This window comes from Coccinella septempunctata, chromosome 1 (genome assembly GCF_907165205.1).
Source record: "Coccinella septempunctata chromosome 1, icCocSept1.1, whole genome shotgun sequence".
NCBI classification, from domain to species: Eukaryota; Metazoa; Arthropoda; class Insecta; order Coleoptera; family Coccinellidae; genus Coccinella; species Coccinella septempunctata.
Genome location: NC_058189.1, coordinates 29758499 through 29773417, shown reverse-complemented (window position 1 = coordinate 29773417; position 14919 = coordinate 29758499). Strand labels below are relative to the sequence as shown.

Below are 14919 nucleotides of genomic sequence, written 5' to 3'. Positions count from 1 at the left end.
TGACATCCGGTCTCTTCTCTTCAATCAGTTTTTCGAATTCTGGTCTGCGGGCTCAATCCTTCGACGTTCCAAGAGACGATTATGAGATTGTTCTTTATCGTCGTAACAGCCAGTAAATATTCTTAATAATTTGCTGCATCTTATTCTCAATCTCTTTCTCCAGAATCTGCATCATCAGGAGGTTTTTCGTGAACTTATCCAGTTCCTCAGTGATTCCAGAAATTCCTTTTCTGGTTTCGGCTTTTTTGAAGTTTTTTGCCTTTTCCATCTTTTTTTTTGGTTTTTTCGTCTCTTTGGATGATTTGGTTGCAGTTCCTTGGGGTTTCTTCACTTCCGAAGAGTTTCGGGCTGGCTTCGGAGTATTTTGTGTTGGCCTCGAGCTGGTTCGGTTCGATCTTGGCGATCTCTTGGTCTTTTTAGTGACCAATTTCCATTCGATGTATCCCTTGTAGCTAGCTGGATGTCCTTGCTCTCCACAGAGAACACAAGAAGCATTTCGCTCCTCGTTCTCCCTGGTGAGCGTGCACTCCTTAGTGCTGTGATTTGCCGAGCATTTCACGCACCTCCATGGAAAAGTGCACTTACTTTGGGCATGTCCCGGTCGTCCTTCTCTTAGGTTCAACAACACAGTTCATGTTTTAGAGCCTTCTCACCTCGAAGATACCCTTATTCTGGATTTTAACAAGCAATAAGGGCATCGACCTCTTTGTTATATTTGAGGTTATACTTATGAACTCAGCATCGACGATCAATTGATCCTTGAGGTCGTCAAGGATCGTCGGGATATCTGCATCCAGCGGTAGATCACTCACTACCGCGTAGGTTTTCTACTCCTCCTCCCGTTGAAGAGTGTAAAACTCCCTATTTATTTTTTGAAGGAAGTCCGTCATCCTTCTGTGATCTTCGGCGGTTAGTGGGACGATCCTTATACCGTCTTTTACTGTCGTCGCTCTTTGGTATTTAATGCAGTTTCGCATTAAGGCGTTTGAGATTGAAGTCCATTCTGGAAGAATCCGTATCATCGCTTCTCGCACTACACTTTCCGCGAACCCGAAGCTGGCGTCAGCGGTTTTGTAAGAGGAGCATCTCGTAATTCTTTCCTCCTTAAGAAATAGCGTCCCTGTTATCTTATAGGGGGCCTTGGTGGCGGCCATTTCTACGTGTATGATTTTCCTGGGACTGTAAATTAACTCAGAAATTCTTGTTCTGTTTCTTATAACGAAGATGATTCCAAGAATTATGAGACAGAATAATATCACACTTGTAGATTGGTGAATAATTTGAGTTGATGGATGTAAATACATAGGCTGGTCTGAAAGTTTTTTTGCTTCTTGAAGAATTTCAGTTGGTGCTTTCAAATGCCGGAGATGAAATTTTTTGGGTAGAATTCAAAGAAATTTTCGAAAGGTTTTTGGCAGTTTTTTCCAAAATTGAGACCGTGTTGTCGTAGATGGATTCTTCAATGATAATTCTGCAGGTAGAGCTTAGAAGGTTGATCCCCTGGATTGATTTCTTGAATAATATTCCATGGCTGTCTTCCAGTACGGTTTTGTTTTTTTTTTGAAGCGGGTGAGGAGCTCGTGATTCTTCAGGGGTGGGTGACGTTGAAGTCATTGTTGACTAGCGTTGATTGGCATGGACCTGGGTTTTATAGAATGCTTCCTAGGTAGCCGGTTGAAGGCAAAGCACCATAGAACTTTCCAAAGTTGATCTGCATAAATATTTTGTTGGTCCAGTATTCCTCGTTGTTGATTTTGATGGTATACTTCCTTGGTGGGATACAGCAATATGTTGGGTATTGGTTACAGGGTAAATTCGGGAATATGAAGCAATAACTCGTTTGAGGACTGGAATTTTGAGAAGGAAAGTTATAGTTTCTTCCGTTCCAATGACAGACATTTTTGCAAATTAAACCAATTAACAATGTTCAAAAAAGATGAACATGGTTAATTGGTAATACTTGCTGGGTCAACTTCTTAATTAGGAGTTTCTTTCATTGCAAAACTTATAGTCCTTTCAACCATTAGTAAAGTATTCAATAGTGTTTGGGACTGCAACATTTGGTATTCTACAATGATTCGAAATCCTTCAGTAGATTTATGGCCGTATGCACCGTTTCATAAAACGAGATTAATTCCTTAAACATCCTTTTTTCCATAGAGATTTTATGCTTAAACGTCATTTTAGAGCTTAAGCTTCGTTCAAAACAAACAGAAACCGCTACCAGAGAGCCAGGCGAATAAGCGCTCCGCCAGTAGATCATACGTAAAAACAGCCGGTAGTTTGAGTTTATCAATTGTTACGTAGATTGCATTATTCTGAGAAACGTAACATAGTTTTCTCGGATGTATTTTTTTGTTATCGATTGAAATTTATTCTGGGAGAATTCTGCATTTCCTAATAAACTTTTTAGGGTTTTCACTCCCAATCTCTGAAACAAAATCAATCAAAAAATAAAATAAACGATTTGCTCCTGCGTAAATTCTTGCATTAATTTGTCAGGAGCAAATCAACTAGAAAAAATTGTTGCCTGACAATGAACTGAAAATAAAGAACGTTGAAATTATAATTTTATATTGTAACCTACGTCTACGTCACATGTATGTACACTTAACTAATCTCCTCAATTTCCCCTCTTGGAAATCTGCTCAATAATCAATTAAATATATTTTTGTGTCAACATTCAATAAATATAATAGTGCATACTAATTATACAGGATGTACCAAATTCGAGAGCCTATTAGACGTTTCTGGAGAACTGGACCTATTTGAAATCTGAAAATTGGAATTATGATATTGTTCGACATTATCTACTGTTCAAATCATATCAGGAAAAATTTACTTTCATTCCCTGTATAACTCAGTTGATAATATCGAACAATATCATAATCCAAATTTTCAGATTTCAAGAAGTCCAGTTCTCCATAAACGTCTAAGAGGCCCTCGAACTTGGTACACCTTCATTAGATGCAATAAAAAAATCAATTTGGCAATAAAAATATTTAGAAGATGAGAAACATACAGGATTACTGGGAAAGTCGTACTGGATATTGGAGGACGTTTTTATTCAGGTCATTTCTGATAGATTTGGTTCTATAATATGGTGTGCGAAACTCAACCGTTATGGAGATATTGAGTTTTCAAATTAAAAAAAATTCTTTATTTTTGGTTCTTTATAAAAAAATTTCGGATTGGAGCTCCTAGCAGACGTTTTTTTATGTATCCAGTTAGAGGACATGTCAATCAATGAAAAAGATCAACAGAAAATGAAGCTACCACTAACAGCTCAATAGGACTGCTCGACAACGGTTAGAATTTTCACTAAGTGTTTATAACATTGAAGCTCTTTTTTCGAAAAAAACTCCATGGAACTTTTTCGGCAAACAATTTTAAAAACTTCAACGTCTCTTTAGCTATTCAAAAAGGTATAACACTTGCTATTAAATAAGCGAAATATTGACCAAATGGCAGTTAAGTTAGTAGCGGCGGCAATGTCGAACATGTCTAATAATGAATACTTGCGACGGTATCCTACTCATCGAGTACCTGATATTGACGTATATGACAGAGTTCATCGAAGACTGCGAGAAACTGGGTCTGTTCTAGTTTTTCGGACTGACATGGGAAGACCTCGTGTTCTAGATGACGACGACGAGGAAGCAAATGAAACACAACGACTCTTTGAAGCGGAACCAACCACGTCAACAAATGTTGTCGTTCGACGGCTTGGTATTTCCCAGTGTAAAGTGTGGTTCGTAATGCATACTTCTGTTCAATACCCTTACGTCCCTTACCCTTACAAGTCAGAGCAAATAAATGAAGAAGAGGATCTATTGAGGCGACTGGATTTCTGCAGATTTATGATCAATGCTGATTGATTCGAACTTTTTCAATAAAATCGTGCAGACAGATAAGTCGAACTTTGGTAAGGACGGCATCACTAATTATCATAACGCCTATTATTGTTCTCCCAAAGCGCAAGGTAACCAAAAAAAAAAGAATAAAAGGGTCACAAAGGAGATTCAATTTAAATGTGTGGATGGCCATAATATCAAATTACTTCCTGCCCAAGAGTTACCCTCTTTGATGGAAGAATTGTCGATTGCATTGAAACGAGACATTTCAACATGATGGCTGCCCAGCGCAATACAGTAGAAGTGTTCGAGCATGGTTGGACGAGATATGCCAATACCAATAGATTGGAAGAGGTGGACCCATACTATGGCTGGCGAGGAGCCCCAATTAAACGCCGATGGAGTTTTATGTGTGGGATCATGTGAAAACCCTAGTATACGACCAAATGACGATCGCAAATGTTGATATTTTCAGACAAAAGTCTATTGATGCGGTTGAGGAAGAAAGCAGACTTGCGAACTTCTGTCGTGAAAACTGATTTGATAAAAATATTGAGCATTTGTGGCAGCAATAGTGGCAGTCATGTCGAACATAAATTATGAGAATATTGCTCTTTTTTTTGTTTCATTTTACCTATTTGAGCTACTTTTACCTCAAACTGAAAATCTACCCTCTACTACGTGTACTGCCATTTGGGGCCCGATTCTCGAATGTGTATGAATTAGATCCTATAGGAACATGATCCCATGCTTTCAGTTCCCATAGGAAATCATAATTTGACGTTATACCTATTCTCGAATTCGATGGAATAGCTTTTCCTAGATGATTGACAGAGTGAAGTTTGTCGATGATAGTGTCTTGTCCTTCAATGAATACACCAATGAAAATGATGTGAATTATGTTGGTAATATGTAACATATTCTGTGGTATGCAGTTCTGAGGTTATGTTCAAAGATTATAGTTAGAAAATCTCTTTAATCTCTGTGTTTTCATATATTTTCATTCATAGATATTATTGTTCTGTGTTTTCATTACTTCTAGTAGAAAAAGCTAATGGAGGCATTTGAGGACTTGAGAGAAGGAAAATATCATATAAAGATTCCCAACAACAACGAAAGTAGATTGAAAAGAGTTTGCAATGCAATTCCGGGGGCAAAAAAAGGAAGTCCCAAGTAGTGCATATAATTTTGTCAGTTATGTCTCTATGTTATATAGAGGAGGATATTATTATTATTCAGATTCAAATTATTTTTACAAAGTCTTCCTGTTCCTTAATTGTTGCATACAGATTTGGTTTACAATGATAATATACGTTGAATTTTCTCTACTGTTTGTTTTGTTCTCAAAAATATAAAAGAATATTTCAGATAAGGGTGAAATAAATCATGTGATAAAAAGAAGGTGTTCGATATAAAACTGTAACATCCCAATTTAGTGGAAATAATTCCGAAATGGTCGTCACGGTGAGATGATTACTTTTCCTCACGTCACATTTTTGATCTCCCTGAGTTGAAAGAGTCTTGAATATTTTCTGTTGTCGATCTTTGTGAGGAAAATATTTTGAAAGTGTTTGGTGATTGTTATGATCCTCGTTTATTGTGGCGGAGTTCGCTACGCAGCTCGTTCCATGTGTAGATGGGACCAGCCAGGCACATTTTAAAATATTGAATGAATAATATGTTGCTCATCATAACTTCCGAAAAATATCGATTCGCGAAACTGTCGAAATAAAAACTTAAACGTCAAACGACCCTATAACGTCAAATGTTATTGATTTTCCCACTGGAAAAAGCTAATTCCCATAGAAAAAACCATTGGAAGCAGTTCCAATGGAATGTAAAGGAATATGTTCCCATACTTCAGTTCGAGAATACAGAATTTGAAAATTCCATGGGAAATGTCATTTTTTTCCTATGGGATTGCATTCCTACAAATTCGAGAATCGGGCCCTTGGTCGATATTTCGCTTTTTTAATAGCAAGTGTTATACCTTTTTGAATAGCTGAAGAGAAGTGGGAGTTTTTAAAATTATATGCCGAATAAGTTCCATGAAGTTTTTTTCAAAAAAAGTGCTCCAAAATTAAAAACACTCAGTGAAAGTTCTTTAATTGTAACCGTTGCCGGGCAGTCGTATTGAGCTGTTAGAGTTAGGTTCAGTTTCTGTAGATCATTTTTATTAATTGACATGCCTTCTCACTGGATATATAAGAAGAGAGGCCCCTAGGAGCTCCAATTCGAAAAAAAAAAACGATTAAAAATCCAAAAATACACGGTTTTTCATAAAAATCTTCAAAACTCAATATCTCCATAACGGTCGAGTTTCGGACACCATATTATAGAACCAAATCCATCAGAAATGACCTGAATAATAACGTCTTTTAATATTCAGTACGTTTTTCCCTGTAACTCTGTATATAAAGATATTGGTAATTGTGGTTGAATTTTATAGATACGTTAAGTGTTAGATGTTGCACTATTTCAGTGCTGAAAAAAACCCTAGTAAATCGAAATAGAATTATCACCTCAACTGTCAAATGAATTTCAGAAGAATAACAGACTTACCTAGACATAATGCAGATAATATACGACGTAATCAACCTAGAAAAAATTTTTCACAGTCCTACAATTTTCTTGATTCAACATAACTTTTGTTGATATCCTGTGAAAAACGCATGATATTTCACTTTTGTTATGAATCCGAGAGTCTAGTGTTGCAACACGATGAAGTTTCATGAATTTTAAATTCTAATTATTAAAAATCAACGACGTTGACTCCTTTTCACTTAATTTCTTTTCAGGCTTGTCCTGGACGGTCCAGTAGATGCTGTTTGGATTGAGAATCTCAATTCAGTTTTGGATGATAACAAAACATTGACTCTAGCAAATGGCGACAGAATAGTTATGGCAGGTAATTGCAAATTGGTATTCGAGCCAGATAATGTCGACAATGCTAGTCCCGCTACTGTATCTCGCATGGGTATGGTTTTCATGAGCTCTTCTGTCCTTCCATGGCCTCCTATATTGGATGGTTGGTTAAAAACAAGATCGCAACAGGAAGGAGATGCATTGAGACCGATGTTCGGTAAAATCTATAGTGATGCTCAGGATTTCGTATTGCAAAAATTGAAACCAAAAATGTTCATAAGAGAAGCAGTGTACATTCGGCAGTGCTACGATGTCTTGCAGGGAATATTAGATGTGGGTGATGAAACAAGTGAGTATAATTTGGCTTGGATGATTTTTTTTATCGATTCGAAATGACATATTATACAACACAATCTGCTAAAACTATTGAACATCTATATTAATAAAAGAGGATCTATGGTTTACTTCAAAATGCTTTATTGTTCAAACGATCGCACCAAATTGAACAATTCTGTTTTTGTTGTGTTTATTATTGTTAGGGCAAGGTTTATATAACAAGATATTCCCAGAAAAAATTGTACAGAACAGAAAAAAGGCATTCCATTTTCTTACGACCAATCGAGCAATCATAGAGTACTTATAGGTGTTCGACATTTGGACAAATAGTTATTATTATCTACCCTAGAAATAATTTAAATCGCAAAACTAGGTTTGCCGGGTCAGCTAGTATTTCATAAATTTGGCTTGACATATTCCGACACATACCATATCTACATTGCTTTCCGTAGTTTTTTTTTTGGTTTATGACTCCATCTATAACAAATTATACGTTTTTTTTTTCATTAACACTTGGTAGAATTTTGGCAAAGAGTTGATACTCTTTGTTTTCGGGTTGGTCGAAAATAGTCAAGGAAGGAGTGATATGGGAAGCTACATTTGAGTTAACGCTGAATAAATGAATGCACAAATGTTTCGGACCGCTCTGGGTTACAATTCACATTGTTCGAATTTTCAGATTTAGGTTTCACGATTATATTGAAAGTTTTCAACGAATTTTAAGCAAGCTTTCTCTAAATATGTTGATGTCAACAGGCATTACTCACATGAATGGCAATCAGCAATGAATTATTTACCATTTTGCAAAAAATTTCAGTTACAGGCGAAATATTTATAAGCACCTGGTAAGAGATCAAAGTTTATTGTGTTTCACAATGTAAAAAGATTTGGCAGGTCAGTTTGGTCGAATTGATATTACAGTTACAAAATTTTAGAAATAAACTGACCTGCCATAATATCTCAATTACAGTGAAAAACATTTAAAATGTTGGGAAAAACACATTCACCATTTTTTCACTTCTTATGCGTTTCTTCATGGATAATGCCTGGTGTAACAGCTCAGATTTAAACCTATTTCAGCGTTAAACTCAGTTCAACCTGACAACTGTCAAAATCAAGCTGGGCTCAACTTCAAAGTCGACTTGAGCCTGAACTTCTCAATCCGGCCTAGGATGTGGAGAACCTGAAAGGGATTTTAGGCAAAACTGTAACTGGACAGGTCCTCCTTAGGAAAATTGAGAGCGGCTTGATCTAACTCCAGCAAATGGGCTTATAGAATAGAATAATGTAATATTGATACATAAAAAAAATAGAAAAGAGAATGTCATCACTAGGTGGAAACACTGGGTTTCTAGGAGGAAATAATTGCATTTGTGTGCTCAAAGTGTTACCATTAGAACACGAATGGTTAATGGTGAAGTCATTTATTTCTCGTTTTCTTAAAATACTCCAACTGTTTTTTTTTTCTTCCTCAAAACCATTCATGCAGGTCAAGCCTAATAACAGGGAGTAACAGGAAGTGAAGAAAAAAAGTTCTGATGATAAAGCTCTCTGAGAAAACGTCTGTTGGCAGAGGATTCAAATCTCTGGTTTAAAAGTGATATGACGAGAAACCAAACGCTTAGTAATTTAGGTGTCACACATCAGACAAATAGGCCCTTTCTGGACCGACTATACCTGGGCGTGTGAAGTTGGTGCTACATCGCCCATAATACTGGGTGTTTCCTAATTGAATGTCAATATGTATGGGGGTGATTTTTGGGACCATTTTGAGAAAAGAAACTTCACATGAACATAATATGTTCATATGATACAGGGTGGTATTATTTAGACAGTCAGTGGCACGCCACTGACGGTATTCAACTATGAGCAAATTTGATCTCTTGAATTTTTTTAGTCCGACGCACGGGTATCATCTGAAAAAATAAAATCTACGTCTCTGCATGGTGATATTGTCACGCAGATCATGGAATTGATTAAAAATTACCTGAGATTCCAGGGAATCGATGATGCTGAGGTGTCTGAAATGACATCAAACAACGCGAAAAAGCCGATAACATTATATCTGGTTAAAACGCAAAAGAAGGAGATATTTGACATCCAACGACTCTACAACCTTTGTATTACAGTCGAACCAAAAAAGAAGGCAGAAAGTCCAAGCCAATGCTTCAGATGCCAAAGGTACGTACACGCACATAATAAATGCTCCTTCCCGTGGAGATGTGTGAAGTGTTCGGGAAACCATAGCAGCAAAGATTGTGAACTCACCAGGAAAGGTGAAGAAAGAAACGCTACATGCGTTTTATGTGGTGACAAAGGCCATCCAGCAAGCTACAAGGGATGTAGCGAAATTAAGCTGAAGACCAGAAAGAAGAGAGCCGGCCAAAAACAGACGGAACAGAGAAAGCCGTCGAATAAAGCAACACCTGCACGAAAAGTTCAGGAAACTGTGATAATCAAACCAGCAGAACAGGAAAAGAAGAAACTTCTAAGCCTATGCAGGAGAAAGAGGAATAAAAGAAGACTCAATTAAACCGACTGTAAATAGTCAACCAGAAAAAAGAAAAATATTTGAACCACCGATGATCTAGATATCTTCACGGAAAAAATGTTCAACAAGATAATGTTGAAATCTGAAAGAGAAATGGAGAAGAAATTCAGTAAACTGAATTAATCAACACTCGGAAAGCCGAGATAGAACAAATAATATCAGAAAGACAACCTGATATTAGAGCCCTACAGGAAACAAGAATCAACCGGAACAGACGACTGAATTTCATGAATTATGAAACATATAGATGTGACAGAACTACAAACACCGGAGGAGGAGTAGCAATATTGGTGAGAACAGATCTGAAACACTACTTCAAAAGCAGATCCGACGAATCACAAGGAGAAACAGAAACAGTGACGATTGTTGCTGAATTAAATCGTCAAAAAGTCGAAATTACCTCGGCATATAAGCGACCACCAAACAATTTATTGGAAGAGGAGACAAACAACATGTTGGAAGGAAGAAACCCGAAAATCTGCATCGGAGATTTCAACTGTAAATCCCCGTTATGGAACAGCAGAACAGAGAATAGAAAAGGCAAAAAACTCAAGGATTTCGCCGAAAAACAAAATGCCATAGTGATTGGACCAGAGTTATCGACATATCTTGCTTTTGGTATAGAAATACCAGATGTACTGGATATCGCGATATTGAAAAATATAACTCAAGAATTCTCGATTGAAACTTTGGAAGATGGAACCTTAAACCACAATCCCGTGGAATTGACAATTGGAGAAGAACCAAGAGAAAAACTGATGGAAATAAGAGAATATACCAATTGGGCTAAATACAGCCATTTGATACAATCGGAAATAACAGAAATTCCAACAATAAGCTCTCCAGTGGATCTGGAATGTGCGGTTGATAAACTGGAAGAGATAATATTAAAGCTTATGAAAAAAGCACGAGAAGAGTGAAGAGACCAGCACCAACTCATACGCATGGCGATATGCCTAAAGAAATAAAAGATCTTCTACGAGAAAATCGAAGACTCAGAAGAATATATCGGATGAATAAAATTGATCTGAATAGAAGGAACCTCAACCACCATAGCCAAGTTCTGAAAGATCTAAGAACAAGCAGATGGAACAAAAGAACGGAGAAAGGGGAATAGCGTATACCAATACTGATAAGGCAGATGAATTGGCGGACTCGATCGAACGAGAATCGAGAATAAATTATAGGATAGACGACGAAAATGAAGATTTGGAAGAACTGGTTGAAGAAAATCATGAAGAAATGGATGGATTACCAGCGACTACTGAAATAGACAAGCCAACATCGCCAAATGGAATCAGTGAAATAATCAGAAGTTTGAAGAAGAGGAAAGCTTCCGGAAGCGATAAAATAACGAATGTTGTGTTAAAGAAATTACTTAGAAAAGGTATAGCTGCTCTAACAAATATCGCGAATAGAATTATGAGGACAGAACACTACCCAGAAAAATGGAAAACAGCGGAAGTCATAGTATTCAATAAACCATTCAAAGAGAAGAAGTTCCCACAAAAATACAGATCGATAAGTCTACTGTCCGCGTTAGGAAAAGTAGTCGAAAGAATTATCGCCACGAGGCTAAATGAGGAAACCGAAAATCTGAAACTAATACCATCAGAACAGTTCGGATTCAGAAGAGAGCATTCAACAGAGCAACAATTATTAAGGCTAAAAGAGTACATCACAGAGGGATTCCAAAATAAACAAGCTACAGGTCTTGTTTAACTAGACGTCGCCAGAGCATTCGACAGAGTATGGCATGAAGAATCAATATATAATATAAGATGAGATGTGCTGGATATTCTATCAAAATATGCAAGTTGATCAGGAATTATCTCAAAAATAGAAGATTTTACTTGGAAGTGGGAGGAGAATGCTCCTCAACAAGAGATATAGAGGCTGGAGTACCCCAAGGATCAGTACTTGGGCCACTTCTGTACAACATATACATCCACGATATTCCGAAAAATCCAAGAACCATGCAAACGTTATATGCTGACGACACAGGCATAGCAACTCGACACCGCAACCCAGAAGTAATAGAACGAGTTCTAGAAGAGACGATTGACGGAACCAAAATTCAAGAAGCAGTTAAGGGTTTTTAGTGGGTCTCGAGCTCAGGAGAGAGAGAAACCCCACACTTGTTCCCCCTCAGGAGAGGGTGATTCGTCTGACTTGCAGATTTTCCCCCTGCTACACCAAAAAAATTTTAGAGTTCAATGGTTATTAAACACATGAATGATTAGTCTATGGAGGGTAGAGAGAAGGAGAACAAACTAGTGTAACGAAAAGTGTCCGCGAAAAGCTATAAATAGGCCAGGTGGCGCTGTGAAGCACTGAATAATTGACAGTGACAAATTGTATTGGCGCCTTTTTTGAAGAGAAGATAATGAAACATCTTTATGAGTATAATTCATATTTCATTGATTTATTCATGGTGAATGAATTGATGCAAGTACAGTTATTTTCAACAAAGTTAAATTGGTCGATTTTGGTGATCAAACTTATAAAAGCAATTCATCAAAAACGAAGATGATGTATAACTTTTGATGGATTTTCTTCCCCAATATATGAAACGAAAAGAATACAAAATTGTTGTTGGATAAAATTGCAGCTTTCCTTTGTAGAAGTTTTAAAACATTTATTAAAACAATTTTTTTTGAAACGATATTTTGTAACAAATAATATCGAGTGATATGCATTATGATAATTATGAATTCAATAATTGTGTATAACGTTTCAGAGCCTCGATCAGACAATGATGTGAAAATATTCTCTTGATTTGTAATTTATTGCGAATACTGTGTTAAATGCAGGTGTAATTTCAACAAATATTTACATTTTTTCTGATACAAATCCCAAATTTCAAGATAAATACATGCTCCCCTCAAATTATCAATCAATCTATTACAAGTCAGTGTAAGTTCTATAACCGACTAAGTATTGACCTGATAAGAAATCCTCGATTAAATCAAAGAGCGCAAACTATAACATTACAAAACTTTCTTGAGTAGTGTAGTGTTTCTGATCTCAACTCAGGAGAAAGAACAAATATAATGTATGTTTTCCAAAAATACATTCGAAGTTAGAAGTTGGTGTTTTAGTGCCAATTCTTGGTGAAGAATCTTGGCAACAGCATCATGTCTATTTTTGTACTCCGTGCCCGCGAACTTCTGACATCCCCCGGTGATGTGCTGGATAGTTTCATGTGTCGCACAGCCATAACGACAGCTATCGTCCGCCACTGAGTCATCCTTGGCGATGTATTATTATTATTATTATCATAAACAGAAAAGAGTTTTCTCAACTCATATAGCATTCGAAATGAAAAATTACAGAAAGTGAAACTTATGATAAGAAACAAAAATTTAACATCAATAAACCGAAAGAGCAATAGAGAGAAATAGAAAGGAAATACAGTAACCACTGGCACACAAATCCCACCACTAACATGCACCGGCGCCGCACCAAACGTCCAATTTATTCTTGAAGGAGTTGACACTAGATGCTCCAACAACTTCGTCCGGAAGACTGTTCCATTTATGGAATATCCTGTTAGCAATGAAAGATTCTCGTGGGGCACACTTGACTCTTTCACGCGTCAATTTGAACCTGTGGCCCCTTAGTTGGCTCGTAGTTGCTAGGTCAAAAAGATCAGACATATCGACCCCAAATTTCCGCGTCAACGCCCGAAATGCAATGATCAAATCACCACGATCCCTCCTAGCTTGAAAAGAGGGCAGGTTAAGAAGAGCCAAGCGCTGTTCATATGTTGGTCGCACTCTTCCATATGGGATCCTAGTAGCACGCCTCTGAATGGACTCCAACAATTGTCTCTGCCACACAAGATCGGGACACCAAACTGGGCCAGCATACTCCAGAATAGGTCTAATATGTGTCTTGTAAAGTTCTGCACATACGGAGAGGTCACAAAATGCTCAAGCAACCCAAGCATCCTTCTGGTCCTAGAAGAAATGTATAAGATATGTTCCGACCAAGAGAGATCTTCAGTAATAACAACACCCAAGTCAAGTTGACTCCTAGTGGTGGCGAGGGGGATGCCATCAATATGGTACGATGTTCTTGGGTTGTTTTTTCCCAAATGGAGAACCCTACACTGAAGTAAATTGAGCTCAACAAGCCAATCACAGCACCAAGAAAATAGAGTGTTTAAATCCTCCTGGAGCAAGAATGGGTTGGTATCAGCATAGTTGTAGAGCTTAGCATCGTCAGCGAATAAAGAAATCATGGATTTGAGAAGCGAAGGCAAATCAGATATGTAGACCAGAAACAGCAGCGGACCGAGAACCGATCCTTGTGGAACTCCGCTAGTAACATCAAAGGTTCGAGATCTTTTTTCATCCACGCCAACGAAGAATTTACGCCCACTCAAATAATATAATATAATATAATATAATATAATATAATATAATATAATAAACAATAGCATCAAGAATTACATGCCTCGTCAACAAAATTAAAAATTCATTTCAGTTCTTGAAGAACTCCTCAAGGGAATATATCGTATTTTCCAAGAGGATTCTCTTCACAGTATTCTTGAAATTTCTCTCTGACAGCGTCTTCACTGATTCAGGCAGCTTGTTATAGATTTTTGGGCCCCAGAAGTCAACACCCTGTTGTGAAAATTTCCGTCTGTGGGGTGGAATGCTGAGCTGATCTCTTGCTCTAGTATTGAAGTGGTGATATAGGCCATTGGATGGAAAATGGTCCAGGTTTTTATGAACATATGCAGCACATTCAAGGATATATACTGCTGGTATGGTCAGAATCCCCAACTCTCGGAAAGGAACCCTGCAGCTGTCTGATTGTTTAAGATTCATGATTATTCTAATAGCCTTTTTTTGGAGAATCAGAAGGTCATGGATCAGTGGTGAGGTGCCCCATAGGAGTATTCCATACGTTGCCACAGAATGGAAGTTGGCAAAATATGCAATCAGGGCTGCCTGCCTTGAAGACACTTTATTTACTGTGGATATTGAATATACAGATACAGATAGCTTCTTCTTCATTTCCTCAATATGTGGCTCCCATGACAAAACTCCGTCCATAGTTATTCCAAGGAGTTTGATAGTGTTCTCCTTCTTACTTCTTATTTGCAATTTCTGGGTCTTGGATTCATTGATGGATAGACAGTTGGAGTGGAACCAATTGCCTGAAGTCGCGTGCACATATCTCTCTAAGAGCTGCATCTGCTCAACACCAGCATCCCTCATAAAAAAGGAGGTGTCATCTGCAAAGAGAAGGGTTCTTAATATTCTCTTGGATGTTTCCATACTTAAGTTCAGATCATTCATG

The 14919-nt window shown here is 37.4% G+C and overlaps 1 protein-coding gene across 3 annotated transcripts in view; it reads left to right on the top strand.

Annotated features, from left to right (window-relative positions):
- LOC123318393 (dynein axonemal heavy chain 8-like) overlaps nt 1-14919 on the top strand; it is a 1393903-nt gene that overhangs the window by 666865 nt on the left and 712119 nt on the right. For all 3 annotated transcript variants that reach the window (XM_044905013.1, XM_044905020.1, XM_044905005.1), the window contains one exon: nt 6653-7068. In XM_044905013.1, coding sequence (XP_044760948.1) covers nt 6653-7068 — 416 coding nt within the window. The remainder of the gene's footprint in view (nt 1-6652; nt 7069-14919) is intronic.